The sequence below is a fragment of the Vigna unguiculata genome, chromosome 7, assembly GCF_037176805.1.
Source record: "Vigna unguiculata cultivar grain cowpea cultivar isolate G323 ecotype 2 chromosome 7, ASM3717680v1, whole genome shotgun sequence".
NCBI classification, from domain to species: domain Eukaryota; kingdom Viridiplantae; phylum Streptophyta; class Magnoliopsida; order Fabales; family Fabaceae; genus Vigna; species Vigna unguiculata.
In genome coordinates, this window is record NC_140798.1 from 31,688,128 (window position 1) to 31,707,336 (window position 19,209).

The window sequence follows — 19,209 nt, forward strand, 5'->3', positions numbered from 1 at the left end:
TGAGCGCATTGAATACTCTAGTTCAAAGGTCTTGTATACTCTTGACTAAAATAACCAAAAACAATCGAACTGTAAATTAACTACTTAAGTAATTAAGTAATGCTAATGTTGAATCACTCAAAAAAAAAAATTCATGAACATTGGTTGCAAAAAGAATAACTAAACAAAAATAATATTTCCTAAAACGTTTGTATCGCTTGAGTGATACTTACACCACATTATGATAATGTTATTGATGAATATTTGCATTACATGTTTAAGTCAATAGTATTGGGAAAACATCCAAACACAATGTTTAATCATTTGATTTTTTTAAAAAAAAAATAGATTAAATAATTTAAATATATTAAATTTAATTTTTTATTACAACCAAATAATTAAAAAATATGAATAGAGAATGTTATAACAATTGTCTCATGGAATATATTAGATGGATCAAATTACAATTAAATTGTAGTGCTTAAACTATTATACTTTTAACTAGAAAGAGTTATATTCTAACTATTTAACTTAATAGTATTAGAGTTAATATTATAAGTGTTATTTCTAGTGGAATTGTGAGAAATATTGATGTAAATTATCCATTGCTCTCTTACTAAAATAACTTAGGAATTGAGATAAATATTGTTGTAACTTATCAATTGCTCTCTTACTAAAATAATTTTGATTAAGGTGGGCCAAAAGTATTCTCATTACATTCGAAAAAGAATTTCTAACTTTATACAAAAATATATATCACTAATGCCATCAATAAAAATTAAAATTAAGCATTGCAGAAATCAAACAAAAAAAAATCAACTGAAAAAAAAAACTAACATTTGCTAAAAAAAATAACCTCATCAATTTTTATCCGATAAAGAAATGAGTTAAATTGATAAAAAAAAAAGTAATCTCAATAATGATAACATTAAAATAACTCTTGTTCACAACCACTGAAAAAAACTCTTGCTCAACATCCACATTATTCGTATACAAAACATAACTTTAGCAACGTTGGTAAAAACATCAATTAAATATAACTTGTCAATGTAAATAAATCTATTTAACATCATCCAAAAAATACTGTTGACAACGAAAATTCTTGGTAGCATTGGCTGAGAAATAGTACTACTCTACATTGACAAAAAAAAAATAGTAATGTCAACTAATAGATAATCACGATCAATTTCAGTCTAAAACTAACTCTTTCAACATCAAACAAAGAAGTTAATGTTGAGTACACAATATTTTAACCTAAACCAAATTGACAGCATTCACGATCTCCGTCATGAAAAAAAAATGTCCCAACCGAAACCAAATATACAAGCAAAGTGAACAAATGAAAACGTGAAAAGAAACTACACTTTCTACTATTCTCTAATTTTAAATAGTAAAATCATATTTTAAATTTATAAAACTACACTTTCTTTTGAAATTCTTTATTCAAAACAACGTATTTTTATCACAATATCTTCAAAATTCCATGTAAAAAATAAACTCTGCTTCTAAAATTCTTTATCGAAACACACTCTTAAGGAATCAATCACCTTTCAAGTAATTTGTATGGGAAAAACTCTCTAGGCAACTAATGTTACAAACGGGGAGGGTGAAAATTTATTCCCCAAAGAAGCTCGGGCAAAAAAATAAGCTTCCCACAAATTATTATAATTGAAAAAAATAATAATAATTGGGGGAAAAACTAACCTATGCAGACACTGAGCCACTAGATAAGATATCATTTACATCACCAAACTTATGATGTTTGTATACTTCAAGCAGCAGTTCCCTACACGGGACAACAGCCCCAATCTTAATGCATGCCAAAAAAGCACCGGAAAGCTTTCTGTGAAGACTATAAGCTTCATCAGGTGGAGGAGTAAGCCTGTGCTTGAGCATTGTTGCCCCAAGATGAGAAATGCTTTGAGTAATGTTGTTTGATCGGAAATCAAAACCACCAGATCTTGAAAATGGCAAACCCACAATAAACCCAGCTTGGACGTGGGCATCTAGCATGACATCTGATTCCATTCCGGTGAGGAACCCAAGTCTCCTCGACATCTCAATCACCCCATCGCTATCACCATTTGCACATGCTAGAACCTAATCAATTATGCATCATAAACAGTAATAAAAATCCAGAAGAATTTGCTGCTCAGTTTAAAATCCTCACTTTAGTTACTAGGTTGGGACCAAAAAAAATTGTCATGTACAAGTGCAATAAATTGCCATGTAGGCAGTTTGGGAAACAAGTGAGGAAAAGTTACGTATATTTATAGCATTTTTATATCATTAACATATGTGTATTATGATATAGGCAAGTCCGACTGAGTAAAATAAAAATTAAACATAGGAAACAAAACAATGAAGATTTCAAACCTCAGCTTAGTTATTCATATAGAGAGATTAATTAGAGAGAGAACCAACCATTCTTAAATAATCATCAACGAATACTTTAGGGTAATCTCGTGCTGCTCCAAAATCAATCAGGTTGATTGTCTTTGTAGCTTCATCAAATAAGAAATTACCCCAATTAGGATCGGTCTGCATTAAAAACACCCTCAAGTTAAGAAGAGATCACAAAAATCATGTGTGAGAACTATGCACAGATAGAGTGAAGTTTTTCCGTTTAAATCTTAACTACTTTGTCATATTCACTCAAGTCTTTTAACAGTAATATATGTTTACTTCACACCTGAACAAGATAGATAAACCAAAATTCATCAGGCATACTTCAAATTTCATATGCATGGACCGGAATTCTCCAATTGGTGATGCTAGAGTCAGTATGTCAACAAGAGCCATTAATATTTTACTCGTGCACACATATAAACACAAGGCAGAATAACATGCCTGCATAAATCGGAATACAAATAACTCCATCAGTGTGAGTTCTAATAACTTTTTGCCAATATGATTACGAGTTTCCTGGTCCAGGGATGCCACTTTGTCAATTGTAATTCCTGTAGCAAGAGAAAACCACCCCAGGTTCAAAGATAAGTAAAATATTTAATTCCCAAGAATATCATTCTACTTATTTGATCTGAATGCTGTAAACAGTTTGATTGTCAAACTAAAAATGAAATCAAGAATTCATAAATATTTTCCCCCCAACGGAATAAAAAATTTGAAGTAATAAGGAAAGCATCCCTTGTTTAATGAACAGGACAAGTAGCATCTCTCAACAAGTACCAAAGAATGATTAAAAACATCATGGACAATTTTTTGTTCATAAAACCATCTGATTAAAGGTGACAATTTCTCCAAACATAATTATATAATTAATTACATGAATTTTCTTATAGTTAACAGACCTTTCTTCTCACTTTCAATGAATTACAAAAAAAAAAAAAGAGAAATAATTGAGTAAATGGCTACCAAATCAGATTATGAGATAAAATAGGAGCATCTAAAGGGAAAATTTGCTATCCAATTTGGAAAACTATATCTTCCACACAAATAATAACTACATATATGTTGAGAGCATTGTCATTTAAACAGTATGTTAAATATGTTTTTATTCTTTTACATCGCTCAAGTGTGTGAGCAGGCTATGCAAGTTATGGTACCAGAAAACTGCATGTAAAGATGTATAGAAAAATGCATCAAAAAGAAGTGGTTAAAGTTCTTATAATTACCATAAACAAGCTCGGTAGTTAATACTCTTTTACTTGAAATAGTATCCACAACTATTGGAACATAAAATCCATCAACCCCAGCAAGAAGATCTCGGAACCGCTTCTGATTCGCTGCCTCCAACCTATAATCACACTCACGCGATAATTCTTCTTTGGCCACCTAGAAAAATTACAGTAAGAACTTAAAAAGTAAGGTTTAGCATATAGACGTATAATTGTCAAATTATGGAGACACTTTCTACATGATAGGCAAGAGACTCTAGATCAATACTACATGGTTCAATTTAGGGCAGGCTACATGGAACATTAGATGGATGTTTGAAAGGTGAAGAGGCAAAAAGAAAGCGGTGCTAATTCAAGAGTTGCAAAAGTATGCACACAGATTAAACTATTACAGATTGGATATGGTTTAGGATCTCACTGATGAATCAGAAGGCATACCACTCAATGAAAGGAAGAGAGGGGGCTAAGGGATCCAAACCCCTACAGACAAGACAGAACATGTGTGGGTTTAAAGACTATGAAAAGAGAATATTGATATAAACATACAACTAAGGATGCATGAATTGATTAAATTAATATTAATAAATACGCACCTTTATAGCTCTGTCAAGATAAAGTCCTTTAGGAATTAGATTTGTGTAGTTTAAAAGAAGCTTCACATTCTCAATGTCACTATCAATGCTATCTGCAACACCAGGGTACTGAATTTTCATTGCAACTTGCATGCCATCCTTCATGACAGCTTGGTGCACCTAAATTCCATGAGGACCCGCATTAGGGAATATTATTAGACTATGCAGAAGTGCTTCAATATAAAAGCTGCTTGATATTGCTGCTAGGACATTTTTAAGAAATTGTCCAGCTTAAAATTATATCAATCATAAGAAAAGAATTATAGCAAAGTTTGGCATTCTTATTAGAGTAACTTTTAAGTGAGTATGAATCCAAAGTGAATTAGAGAGTCCAAAGTCAACTCAGCCTAGCTTTATGGAAATCATGATTGAGTTTTCAAAGCTCATTACATTAACATATTTTTATTTGCGACTGATATCAACATGATACCACGTATTGGGAAAATCTAAGTCTCATCTGCTAGATATAGTGTCAAAATCTGATAGATAAGTAGGACAATCCTCTTCTTACAAATTAGTTTTTGTAAAATTAAATTAGATCTAAACCACTTTCTTAGATGGTACCAAAACCTATCCCTCCATCCATTAAAATGGTCATTCACCACATTATTCACATACCAAACCAATAGTGTTGTGTATCGGGAAAAGTTCAAGCTTTACAATAACAAGAGATAATACCAAAACATAGTATATAAGTGAAGACAATCTTCATCTTACACGTCATTTTTTTAGACTACAAATTAAAGAACTAAATATAATTATAAAAAATTAAATAAAAAGAATTGTAATAGTCAAGACCAACTTCCCAAAAAGTTCACGTGAAAAGATGAAGGCTAAAGAATAGTTTTTATTATACATTTCTACAACACCCATGCAAGAGTTCAGATTTGAATTCTGCACGATGCACAAGCTCACTTATCTATTGCTGAAATTCAACTTGTTATAAGAATAAAGACAGTAATAATCGAACTTAAGACCACTTGATCATAAAGAATAATACCATACCAAAGACCAACCCTCCTAAAGCTTAAGCTGTTAGATGAAGATTTGTGAATGGATCAAAGACACATGATCATAGAGACAAATACCATACCACAGACCAACACTCCCAAAGCTTAAGCTGAATATACATATCTATGCACCAAAGGCACAAAGATCGAAGAATTCAACAAACAAATTGGAAAAAAAAAGGACTCGTTAACATCTAAAGTGAAGTAACAAAAGGCCAAAAGGGGAAAATACAAGGCAGTTTTGAACTTTTATTATTTGAAAAATAATTATAGATGCAGAAATTTGGCATGCAAGAAATAGAAAAACAAAATAAAGAATGTCAAAAAGATGGCATATCTAAGAAGCAAATGTGGCCAGCTGAATCTCCTTGTGACTCCTATTCATTGAGATCTTATGTGAACCTTTTGGGTCAATATATTCAGTTAACTTGGCCTATAGTAAGCTAATGAAAAGCAATCTAATTTTAGCCTCTCGTTCTTTGTCTTGGCAATGGATTTGGAAACAGGCTATCCAACAAAAAATCTCCATTCTTTTACCAATTTTTTACAATTCCCTCCCACTAAATGAGATTTTATAGAGAATTAATGTCTTCTCATTTCACCACGTCTAATGGAGCACTTCACAAAACGATCATTTAATGTTTTTATGAATCTGATTATGCTCATCATGCTTGGAAAGTTTGTGTGCTTATTCGTAAACCTGGTTTCATCATGATGGACCTGCACGATTTTCTAACAAACTTGCTCAAACTCAATATAGGTAGGCAGTTGTTTCTCATTTCACCTTGGTGGCTTTAGACAGCTTTTGGTGCTCGTATTCTGAGGTTGGATAAGAGATGGTTCAAGAAATTGGAAATTCGTCTTTCCTAGTTATAATGACATTTCTTGAAATATCTAATAATGTTAATTTTTATTATTATCTAAGTATTATTTTAGTAACAAAACCAACTCTTTCATATCTTTTAACCTACCTAATCCTCAATTTTACCTCACTTTCGTAAATAAATATATTTTGAGTTATATTGATCTAATTTTACAACTAATCCCCATTTTTTGTGTCTATTTATAGATTGGAAACTTTGTTCCAAAAACCCAAACAAGTGAGTGATCTTGAGTAGCAAGAAGAAGTTCAAAAACATGAAAAATATGAAAGAAACAGCCACCGTCGGGCGACACAAGGCCAATGCCAGGCACCAGCCCAATTCCAGGGAGTCAGCGCCTGGCAGACCACAACTAGCGCCAGGCACCAACCATTCCAGAGGCTCCCTGCCTAGCGGCACCTGGAGGTCGTCGGGCGACACACGAAGAACATCCCTTCTTTCTTGGTCTCACCTGGCAGTGGACGACTTCCGTTGGGCGCCTGGCTAAATTCTTTTCCTGAAAATAGCCTCACTAACTGGGATGACATGGTTGCCAAGTTCTTGAGCAAATATTTCCCTCAGTCCAAGGTTAACAAGGGAAAACAAGAAATCTTGCATTCCAGCAAGATGTTGATGAGTCATGGGCCAAGCATGGGATAGATTCAAAGGACTGTTAAGGAAAACTCTCATTTATTGGTTTGATCAACCTACACAACTTAGGGCTTAAATCTCATAGAAAGTTAATGTTGGATGCCTTGGTTGGAGGAAGTATCAAGTGGAAGGCACCCAAGGAAGTAACACTTTCGTCTTTCTCATTTCATTTTAGCATCTTCATGCTTTGGCTATGGTGGAACTGCAATGTTAATGCTCTAGCTTAGGTGTTTGTTGCTTAGATTCTCTCTATTTATGTTGCTTAGATACATTGAATGCCTTAGTTTCATGATTTTTGGGCTGCTTTTGTTTCGTTGCACTGTTGTTGTTGCTTTCCATTGTTGTTTCTTTGTGGTTCCTATTGTGTTGTGCTTTTCACCAACCATGGCAGCCACGTTTTAAGACGTCTGGCGGTTGCCATTTTGGTATGTTTTTCCACCAGGAGACAAGCGGTGACCCCCTGTTTTCTGCCCTTTGGTCTGACTTTTCATGTTGTTCAGTTGTCTGTAACTATTTTCATGAGCACTTATCTTTCAATAAATAGTTCATTTTGGTGGACTGTCCTTTCAATGCCTCCTTATGCTGAATGTTCATTTTGCAAATGACATTTTCCTCCAACCTTAAAAGAGTTAAGATGGCTATCAACAATCCCTCAAAAGGGCGGCAGCGAAAAGAAATATTCTATTCCAACCAATTCCAAACCAAAGAACATGAAAAACAATTCTCTTTGGTCATGCAGTGAAAAGTTGTGAGGGAAAGAAAGGTTAATCTGAAGCCCGGGGAGATCAATAAATTCCAAGTGGAGCTTAATAGACGAGGACGGGAAGCTACCCAGCCACATTCAGTTTGACCTTTGTCAAAGAATTTTATGCCAATGTCACTAACTTTGAAGCACCCACCTTCCTGAGCTATGTGAGGGGGAAAAGGGTGTCATTTGGTGCCGACACCATTAATGAATTCCTCGGCACCCAATTGGTTAGAGATGCAGAGTGTCAGTTCTCACATATAGATGTTGAAGGAGTTTAGCCTGCAAAGCTCCTGGGAGTACTCAACTAAGTAGGAGAACACTTTCATAAGCATACCAACAAGCGAGGTTCCCTCCATCCTCTAGCCAGATTTTGGTCATCCAGTACACACCAACATCTCTCCATGATCCCACGTCTTAAATCTCACATAGGGTCGGGCTAACATCTTTTATACCATCCTTTCCTGTTGAGTGATGGACATCGGCCATTTTTTGCCAACGAGAGTGAGAGGTGTGCCAATGTCGCTGGCAAGGCCACCCTTCTCTGTCACCCATCTATGTGTTTTGGCAGGGGTGAATACCTATACACCTCCTTTGGAGAGGCCCAAACAGGAGTTTGACTATGCATACTTCCATACATTCTGCTCGGTTGCTCCTCAACTCCGATAGTGACATCAACCACAAGTCGAGCCTCAACCAGAATCAACCCCAACGTTTGACATGAGGTTGCAAGCTTCGGAGGCCAAAATAGATAATCTTCAGCTATTGGAACCCCAAATGTAGGCCCTATACCATATGGGAATGGCGAACACAAAAATGCTCAGGGGCATCTCACATACGATTCCAGAGCTATACACTCCATCAGTTGAGGAGTTTGCAACTACAGTTGCATGGCCTGGGGCCAGGCTACTTCTGCAGGAGGAGGTGGAGCACCAGTTGTGGGAGATGAGTCTGAAGCTGAGGAGGAGGAGGTTAAAGATGATGATGAGGAGGTAGAGCTAGTTGGAAATGACGAGGATGATGCTTAGTGTTGGAGAGTTTCACCTTTTGCAGAACTTTTTTTGAAGGATGATGCTTTTAAAAAACTATAATCTAAAAGCATAAATTAAACTCAGGATTACCCACAAAGCAAGTCATGCAAAAAGTGAGTCTTGAATTTAATTTATGCTTTTAAATTCTAGTTTTTAAAAGCATCATCCTGTAAAACAAGTCATGAAACTCTCCAACACTAAGCATCATCCTCGCCACCTCTAACTAGCTCTCCCTATCATCATATTCAACCTCCCCCTCCTCCTCAGCTTCGAACTCAGCTCCAGTAGCTGGTACTCCACCTCCTCATGCAGAAGTGACCAGGGCCCCAGGCCATGCAACTGTAGCTGCAAACTCCTTAGCTGATGAAGTGTTTAGCTCTGGAATCATATGTGAGATGCCCCTGAACATTTCTGCATTCGCCATTCCCATCTGGTATAGGACCTGCATTTGGGGTTCCAATAGTTAAAGATTATCTATTTTGGCCTCCAAAGCATGCAACCTCATGTCAAATGTTGGGGTTGATTCTGGTTGAGGCTCGACCTGTAGTTGATGTCGCTACCGGGGTTGAGGAGCAACCGAGCATAATGTATGGAAGTATGCATAGTCAAGCTCCTGTCTAGGCCTCTCCAGAGGAGATGTATAGGTATTCACCCCTGCCAAGGTGCATAGATGGGTGACCAGAGAAATGTAGCCCAGGGTGGCCTTGCCAGCAGCATTGGCACACCTCTGAACCTCGTCGACAATAAAACGGCCAATGTCCATCACCCGGCTAGAAAGGATGGCATAAATAATGTTGGATCGACCCTCTGTGAGATAGAGACGTGGGAGCATGGGGAAATGTTAGCGTGTACGAAGGATAACCAAAATCTAGCTAGAGGATGGAGGGAACCTCACCTGATGGTACCATTATGAAAGCGTTATCCCACAAAGCAGAGTACTCTCAAGAGCTCTGCAGGCTCAACTCCTTCAACATTTATATGTGAGAACTGATACTTTGCATCTCTAGCCAACTAGGTGTCGAGGAATTCATTAATCGTGACATCAAATGACACCCTTCTCCCCCTCACATAGCTCAGGAAGGTGGGCGCTTCAAAGGTAGTTGGCATTGGCATAAAATATTTTGACAAATGTCAAACTAAATGTGGTTGGGCAGCTTCCCAGTCCTTTCCATCCTTGTCTACAAAGCTCCACCTTATAATTCATTGATCTCCCCGAGCTTCAGATTAATCTTTCTTTCCACCACAACTTTTTGTTGCATGACCAAAGAGAATTGTTTTTAATGTTCTTTGGTTTGGAATTGGCGGGAATAGAATATGTCTTTTCTGCTTGTGCCCTTTTGAGGGATTGTTGATAGTTGTCTTAACTCTTTTTGTGTTAGAGGAGGATGTCATCTACAAAATGGATATTCAGCATACGGAGGCATTTCAAGGTTAGCATTGAATGGAGAGAGTCCACGAAAATGAACTATTCAGTGAAAGATAAGTGCTCGCAAAAATAATTACAGACAACTGAACAACAAAGCAAAATGAACAACCCTAAAAGTCATACCAAAGGGCGATAACAGGGAGTCAATGCCTGGCGGACCACCACTAGCGCCAGACGCCAACCATTCTAGAGGCTCACTGCCTAGCAATACGTAGAGATCGTCGGACGCCACGAAGAACTTCTCTTCTTCTTTCTAGGTCTCGTGTGGCGGTGGATGGCTTCCTCCGAGCGCCACTTTTGTTGATGTGGCAAGTTGGCCCTTTATCTTCTTGTTTTCGCGAGGGAAACTCATCTTGTACGTTTTGGAGCTCGAAATACACGTTTGGAGAAGCTTGGAGGCCTACTAGGGCTTGTGGGAACACTCTCTTCTTTCTCCTTGTATCTTCATCTTCTTCCACCTTCATTTTGTAAGCTTGTGCTCTCCATGACAATGAGAGCCAAACCATTTTGTTGGGGTTAGATGTATAGCCGTTGAAACTCCCATGTATTTGTGAATGTATTTATCTTCTTGTTTTCGCGAGGGAAACTCATCTTGTACGTTTTGGAGCTCGAAATACACGTTTGGAGAAGCTTGGAGGCCTACTAGGGCTTGTGGGAACACTCTCTTCTTTCTCCTTTTATCTTCATCTTCTTCCACCTTCATTTTGTAAGCTTATGCTCTCCATGACAATGGAGAGCTAAACCATTTTGTTGGGGTTAGATGTATAGCCGTTGAAACTCCCATGTATTTGTGAATGTTTTGAATATATACATGCTTCTTCTATTAATTGCTAGTATCTTTGTTTCTTTACTTAATGTTTGTTTTGTTTTGACCATTTATTGCATGATATTTGGGTCATTAGGTATTAGGAAATATCTTTTGAAACCTAGACTTAGAACAAGATATCTAATAGAACTAGTATCTAGGAATGGAGCTTGACCCATTAGTTGTCAACCCTAATTCATAAAGCGGGTTCACTTATTTGGGGATTCAAGGAATTGATTCTCAATAAGGAAACATAAGCTCATTCAACTAAGGGATTAGGGTTTGAGTAGACTTGTGGATTGACAACAATAATTTAATGGAGAAGAGTTTGAGTGTTTTATATGCATGAGAGTGAAGTCGGTGAAATCTAACCAAACAATATCAATCCATTGCATTTCTAGTTTTTTCCATACTTTTAAATATCCAAGTTCATTTTTTATCGTTTATGCACAAATTTACTTTCTTGCATATAATCTCAAATTATGGATTCATTCTTTAATTTAAATTATTTATTAATTGCGCGATTATTTGGTATTACACGAGTCTCTTGGGAAACGATATCCCAGTCTTACCGGTTACTACTTGCACAATGTGGTACGTTTGTCAAAGTCTTAACAATATCCATGCTCAGATCAAACCTTTTAAATGTTGAAATGGCTTCGGATAGAGGCATCTGAAAATTTTCTGCCATTCAGATTCACACACTTGCATTGATATCGTTCACAGGGGTGATTTCAAGGACCATATATACACTTAAATATAGTTTCAATAAATTAATCTCCTATGACTGACTATTATTCATTCAGCATATTTTTATGGTGGCTAATTATTGTGGCAACTGGTTAGCTAAGGAGGGTGCCATGCATGATGAAACCTAATCCGTGTAGACTGTTCCATCATGTCAGCTTTAATTGCTTCTTTGGGCAAATGTAATGGAGTCTTTATTAGAAGTTAGCTTGCTTCTTTACTTTTTCAGATGTAAAGTACCAACTACCCACCCACCCCCTAAAAAAATACAGCGAATGTACCTGGCCAATACTTGCAGCAGCTATAGGTTCATAATCAAAACTAATTAATTTTGATGACCAACCAGGACCTAACTCAGCATCTAAAACTTGATTAAGCTGGCTCTTTGGCATCACGTCTGCACCTTGACGGACAATTTCTAATGCAGCCAGAATCTGCAGACAAAAAATTAAGAGTTTACATTTAAAGTCAAATAAAAGTATAAACAAAAGTAGTTTACTGATTCCTCAATGCAGAATATTTTTTAGCAGCTAATACGGCAATCATAACCACAATAAAAAGTCAGAATAGTAACAGTTTCACAACTTAATTAGCAAGTCTGGGATGACAAGCACCATTAACCATCGAAAATATAATTATGGCAAATTTCCTAGTTAGAGGATTTTTATCCATTAACCAGACTTAGGCAGTTATTTGCTATCAAAATCTGCACTTTTGAGATCTGTCTAATCCAAATGAAAAAAGAAGCATGTCTGACTGCTGACGACATGACATGTGATCCATGTCCAAGTACATCATATATAGTTATGCTGTACTGAAGCAAACACTAAAAGCCTATTTAAAAACAATGAAATTAATCCACTAAATACACTAAGCACATGAGATATCACTGAATTTATTCAGCAGCAACTCTTTCCTTGCTTAAATATTTGAAAAAAAAACAATATCCTTGATTATATAACATAAATAGTTTACTTTAATACAATTTCATCATTCAAATTTCTGTTCTTTTCTACCTTGGGAAGTTTGAGAATGTGCAGAGAAGACTAGTAAAAGTCCAAGCTAAGAGAGGAGATCAAAAGGGGGTAGCTCTATCACTAGAGGTACTAAGATAGGGGAAACCAATAAAATCTATAAGTGAAACCATTCAGTATTTAGAGACTGATGGTTTGTCTGTGAACATGATTCACACCGGAACACTATACCCAATGAAAAAGATTGGAAGTTGTTTCTACTAAATTAAATGTCCCCTGCTTAGATTTTTATCACTGGAAATAATATAGCAATGAGTTTCAATTCAATTAAATGCACCCTTAGTACTCAACTTCAGCTAAAATAGGAAGACATCAACAAACAACCCAACTCATCATCATCAAGACACCATATATATGAGAGATGCACATTCAAGATAAATATGTGCACGTCATACCAACTAGATAAGGCTCCTCTAAAGTAACATTGCCTTTAAACCATGCAACGTGTCTCCATCCTTCACTTAATTAAAAGAGAACTGTAATCTTAACCTGCTAAATATATTGCAAGGATAAATTCATAAAGAGACCCCTACTTAACACTCTAGAGACAATCAGACCTAAGATGAGCCTTTTAGATACCAATTAAGCTGCAAGCATAAGAGGCAAGTCACATTACCGGAGCAGGAACAAGAGATTCATCTTGTATACTCAACATCTGCCCAATTTTAAGCGCCGCTCCACGCATTCTACACAGTGCAAGAGCCAAACGTTCCGCATTTTTTTCAGACAAAAACGGGGAAAGTGCAGATTGGTTGCCTTGCGAAGTAGGCGTACCAAAGGCAAGCCTCTTTGCAGATTCCTGAAGTGTCCCCCACGCAAGACCTGCTCCTAAACCAGCAAACCTACAAGCGGATGATAATAACAACAAACAAATGACTTAGAAATGGTAAATGCGATTCATCACAATCCACAGCAGCGAAAGCAACGAATCATCTCCCAGTGATGAATTGTAAATGAAATCAAACAACACTAACCCGAGAGCCCTAGAAAATGGAGTTGCGGGAACCTTCCTCTCCCGCGGCCTTCGTTTCCTCAACGGCGGAGGAGGTGCCACTTCCCCACTCACACCTCGATTAACCGTTTCAGAAGAAGTCACAACCTCACTCTTCTCTTCCTCCGCAGCACAAACATTTGCATCGGAAGCTTGCGGATGATATGCGTCGGAAGGAGAATGGACAACACCATCATCGTCTGTTATTGGTGTTGTAGTTGTCGTCGTCGGTGTTGACTCGGATTGAGAAGGATTACCGTCGGTGAAAAAAACAACGGAACTAGACGGCGTATCAGCATGGTGCGGTGTAGGGTTTGCGGAGGGTGAAGAGTTGGGAAATTGGCGAAGGTTTCCTTTGGTTAGGCCGGTGAGATCGGTGGCGGAGAGGAGGGTTTTCTTGATTAGGGTTTGGAAATCATCGGTTGTGGCGGGTAAAGAGCGTTTGGCGAATTCATTAGCAATTAGGGAGACACCGTTGAAGAGTCTGGTGAGGTCCCTGAAGAAAGAACCCATTATTACTTTCTTAAAACATTCAGAATCGTCATTTCATGTTGCATTGAGTAGTGAGTCTATTCACTACGGAGGCAATGCAAGTTTAGTGGCTCCTTTTGAATTCATGTGCTCAAACCAAACACGTGTACGTGGCCTCTGTCTCCTCCATCGAAATATGGAAGGAATTTTTTTTTTTTTTTTATGAGTTATTACAACTATCTTCCTCGTCTTCTCATCTTCCATATAACAACTTTTTTCTTTAGCTGCGTCTCGGACTTAATTTGAAGCTATTAGTTAAATTGAACACAAATAACCATATCAAATGAAATTTAATATTTTAAATTTGTAAATATAATCCATGTTAAAGTGATACTTCAAACAAACTAAACTTTGAAAAACTCCAAAAATATATTTCTAAAAGTGACAAATTAAGGTAACAATAAATGATATCCGATGACAAAATAAATAAGCAAGACACAAAGCAATGCAACTCTAAGATCACACCAACCTAACAGCCTTTTCAAACTTTCACGAAGGAAACAATGCATGAACCAATTTCACCTTACTATATTGTTATGAAACTCGAGTCCTTTGCAAGTTCACAAGACCCAACAAGTTCTGATAAGAAAATATAGAAAATAGCGTTCTGCATTCACTTCATATTGAAGAAAATGAAGAGATGAGTAATGAATTATGAAATTGATAATCCCATGTTATTTTAATAAGATCAAATTTAGATTTTTATAATTTAGAATTCTACAAAATTCTCAACAACTCATTTTTTTATCAAAATCCAAATATATGTTTGATTATATTGGAAATACACCTGTCTATAGGTTGAATTATGTCTACATTCCAAGTTAATTCACACTAAATATCTTTTAATCTCCACTAGCATTTAAAACATAAATGATTCATCTTCTTGATTTTTTTTTTGTTTATCTCCCATGTTATCATTCAATTACTTAATTATATATATATATATATAATATAATAAAAATTACAAAGAAAACTCATTTTTCAAAATTATACCATTTTTTCCTGAAGGACATTCTCCCTAAAATGTCATGAGTAAGTTTCTTCCGATAGAAATATACTAGGATCAATATTTTTTATTGTATTTCCTTTTTAGAATAAGAAAATGTAAATATCATTTAATATCAAAGAGACATTTCATGAAAATTATTCCTCATGTTGAATGGTCAAAACAAAAATATTTACACTGTCATCAAAAAAATATCTTTATTATTAATTTTTTCCTTCCATTTCCATTCTCCCGACAACTATTTTTGTTTATTTATTTCTCTTTTTCTCTTTTCTTCTATATTATTTTTCTTAAATTGTCTTCTCCTTCAACTCTTATTTCTCTCGACTCATTCTCTTTAATTACTTTTTCTCTCAACTTCACTTCAATTCCTTCTCCTCTCAACTCCTTTTCTTTTATTTATTTTTCTTCAAAAAATTTCTTTTCTACTTGCTTTGTGTTTCTTTTTCTCTTTATCTCTCTCATCACAATTAAAACAAAGCATGTCTTTTCTAAATATTCATCAAATATTTTTTTTTATCTTTATAATATGCTCTTTCTTTTCTTTCATTATTCTCTCCTCATAATTAACTTTCAAATTTCTCTCCATTTATGAAACAAAATCATTAACAAACAATTAGTGATATGCATTGAGTTCAAGAGCACTTTTAACACAAATATCTCTCATAAGTCCAATAATAAATTTTGAAAGTAAAAAAACAAAAAAAATCTCACTGAATACTAATTTTCGAAATGATGCCACATTCAGAAAACATGATAAAGTGGATGATAAGTTATGAGATTGATTCAAATTTCTATCAAAATTCACACATGTGCCTTATTGCATTACAAGTAAACCCATTTATAGGCTTAAATGTGTAAGACCTTCTACATTTCACATTAATTCATTATAAATAACTTTTAACCTCCATGGTTAATAAAAGAAACCACATTATCAAATACCATATTGGATGGGTTTAGTGAGTCAATAGATGAATTTGTCTCTTTCAAGTCCCCTGAGACAGACCGTTTGTTTGGCATAAACTAGTAATAAGGTGAACTTCTCAAATAATACATTGTACAAACTTATATTCACTATAAGAAAATCGTTATTTATGGATGAAAATTATCCGTAGTAATAGAAAATATTTGTTTATAATTTAAGTTTATTGACGGTAAAAATCTATTAGTACAATAATCGTCAATAAATTTTACTGATGGATTGCGAAATTCATCGATAATTACTAACAACAACAAATATGTCGATAAATATACATCGGTAATTATCAACAAATTCTAACCATTAGTAGATGTTGCGATTTGATCTTCTTCTTTTACCTTTTTTTTTATATTCTTCCTTCCCTTTCATTATTGTGTCTACCACCTCAAATCCTCCTCCTCATTTTCTCCTCCTCTTCCTCTTCTTCATCTTCATCTTCCTCCTCCTCCACCTCTTCCTCTAACTTCAAACGCTACTATCGTTGTGCATTTGTTGCCACCACTTTTGACTTCTCCTTTTTTTCCTCTCCTTTTTCCTTCTCTTCTTCTTCACTCTTTATTCTCACTCATTTCTCCTTAATATATAAAAATCATATTAGACTTGGCAAAAATTTGTGGATCATTTTACCAATGGGGGGTAGTACTGCAAATAATGTAGTTGTAAGTAGTTCATATTTTGCATCTTAAATAAATTTATATTCTTACATGTTTGAATAGAATTTAGTATCTTGTGTATATTTTATAATTATAATAACGTGATATGATTTTAATTTCACAAAACAAAGAAAGTGGACAAGACATGCCAACATCACGAGGAGGATCTTCATTTGATAGTAATTTCCATAGAGTTTGACATTTTATTCTATTAGATACAATATGTTCAAATTGACATATGTGTTGCATATACATTATGTTGAAATTGACGTATATGTTTGATTCCTTCTTCCCACCTTTTTCTTATATTTCCTTTATTTTTAATGGTTATATGATGTGTTATAGATTATAGTCAAAGATTAGAGTGTTATACTAATTTTGATGCATTTGGATACTAGTTTTATTAAAAAAGTGATAAGGTTAACTTGTTATATTATATATTTTAACTATAAGATAAATTTATAATTGCTATTATTATTATTTAAAACAATTTTAAATAAAATAGGTAAATTATGAACTAGAAAATTATTGAAAAGTAATTGAATATATATTTTTTTTAATTTTGAAAAATTTAATAGAAAATTAAAAAATTAAAAAATTGTACTATATTTTATGGCGGCTTTTTATATTAAAAGATAAAAATGAATGTTGTTACACTTTTAAACAGTACAAAAAATGCTAAATGAAAATGAGAATAAAAATGTATTTGTGGCGGCTTTTAGCCGCTAATAAACTTTTTTCTTTTCTAGCAAATTTACTAGCATTTAAAATATTTTTGTCACAAATCATTTTTTACATATGTAGATTTAATGGTAATTTTAATTGTTATAAATTTAATTTGTAGTGGTTTTTAACCGCTACAATTTGTAATTTAAACTCTCAAAAATATCATATATTTTTGTAGTGTCATGACATTCAAGGAACAAATGTACTTAAAGAACAAGTGAATGGGATCATTTTAAGGAGTTTTTTTTTTAAGTTTTCTTTGTAATTTTTATCTTTTAATTGAATGTAGGAAATAATGAATCAATGGTTCATATCATAGGGATTAAATGTAATATTAGTGGATATTAAAGAGTACTTATTGTGAATTAGTGTAAAATTCATATGGTCTTGGCCAATTCTTCTTATAAAGGGATGCGAGATGTGCTTAGTACAATTAGGGATGACAACGAGGTGGGACACGAAGGAGTCTCGCTATCTCATACTTATCTCTAGACAAAAAAAGACAAAAAAATAAAATAATAATTATCCACGTACTCAAACGTAACCCGTATCATTTCTTAGTATTTCAATATCAATTAATTAATTTTTATAAAATAATAAAAAAGTACAATAAATAAAACATAATAATACCAAATATTCAAAATTAAAAAAGGATGGTGTACCGTACCTAGCCAAACTCGACCAAGTAAACAGTGTGCATATCGAGACCGCCGAGTTAGCACTTCACATCACCAACATAAGCCACCTAGGCAAGTAGTCGGTCGAGACCGACTACTCGAGCACATCTGGTAAGGTTAAAGCCCAGGCCGACTACTCCAATAAACTTAAGCGAAAATCGAAGTCCCCGCATTCAATAGGTCTCAAGGGCCTGGGTTGGGGCCCAGGCCCACTCATGGCCCAAACTAGAGCCCAGGTCAAGACCCAGCCCATGAAATAGTCAAACGTCATTAATGTTCTATAAATACATGTGGACCCCATCATTCAAAGGTACGCATTCATTAATCACTGATTTGACTCTCTGAGAGCTTTGACTTACTTGAGCTTCGGAAATTCTTCTGCAGGAACAATTGGCGCCCACCGTAGGGCACGAGACGAACACCTTTAGTACCTGTTTTTCTCTAAAGATGGTTTCCACCCGCAGCAGAGCTGGAGCTAACAAGCAAGCGGACGCTGGTCCCTCTGAACCTCCCAGCATCGCCCCTGACTTGGTCGCCATCCTAGACGGTCAGGCAAAGATGCAACAAGAACTCGCAGACCTGAAGAAGTGCAGTGCTGAGGAAATGGAAGCGCTAAAACAAGAGAACTCTCGCCTCAGGAGAAGGATCGAGGCAGACACCAACCTGAAGGGAAAAGCTAAAGAAACCTCTGAAGCTGTGAAGTCTCCGGAAGAAGAAAGTGAATACAATCCCACCCTACAAAGAAGAAAGTGAATACAATCCCACCCCCCACACCTTCACCACCACCCAACAGACACCCGTTACCTCTACCCATCCCCATCACTTTCCATCCGGTCGACCAGGGCTCACCGCACCCCCAACTCCCGCCCCCACCATCCCAACCACCAACGCCCCCTACAACATACCCACCGCTCTCCATACCACATATATCCCACCCTACAACCCACAATATCTTCCCACAACCCACATCCCTCCTCACAACATCACCTCCACCTTTCCTGCTATGATCAACCACCCACCCCCACCCCACATACCCCCCCCTCACCAGCCCAGACGCCGTCACCCATTCACGGATTTTATCGCCAACA

The 19,209-nt window shown here is 35.7% G+C and overlaps 1 protein-coding gene across 2 annotated transcripts; it reads right to left on the reverse strand.

Moving 5' to 3' along the window:
- Positions 1 to 1,510: 1,510 nt before the first annotated feature.
- ABC1 (ABC transporter 1) lies at positions 1,511 to 14,188 on the reverse strand. Of its 2 annotated transcripts, none has more exons than XM_028081147.2 (8): positions 13,533 to 14,175; positions 13,175 to 13,400; positions 11,806 to 11,958; positions 4,211 to 4,369; positions 3,615 to 3,774; positions 2,830 to 2,939; positions 2,404 to 2,520; positions 1,511 to 2,079 (listed from the first exon to the last, which is right to left on the reverse strand). In XM_028081147.2, the coding sequence occupies exons 1-8, from the start codon at positions 14,060 to 14,062 to the stop codon at positions 1,684 to 1,686; spliced, it is 1,851 nt and encodes a 616-aa protein (XP_027936948.1). In that variant the 5' UTR covers positions 14,063 to 14,175; the 3' UTR covers positions 1,511 to 1,683. The 2 variants fall into 2 exon arrangements, 1 of the variants encoding a protein (XP_027936948.1); XR_003606008.2 differs by having other exon boundaries at positions 1,797 to 2,079; positions 2,672 to 2,939; positions 13,533 to 14,188.
- Positions 14,189 to 19,209: the final 5,021 nt, after the last annotated feature.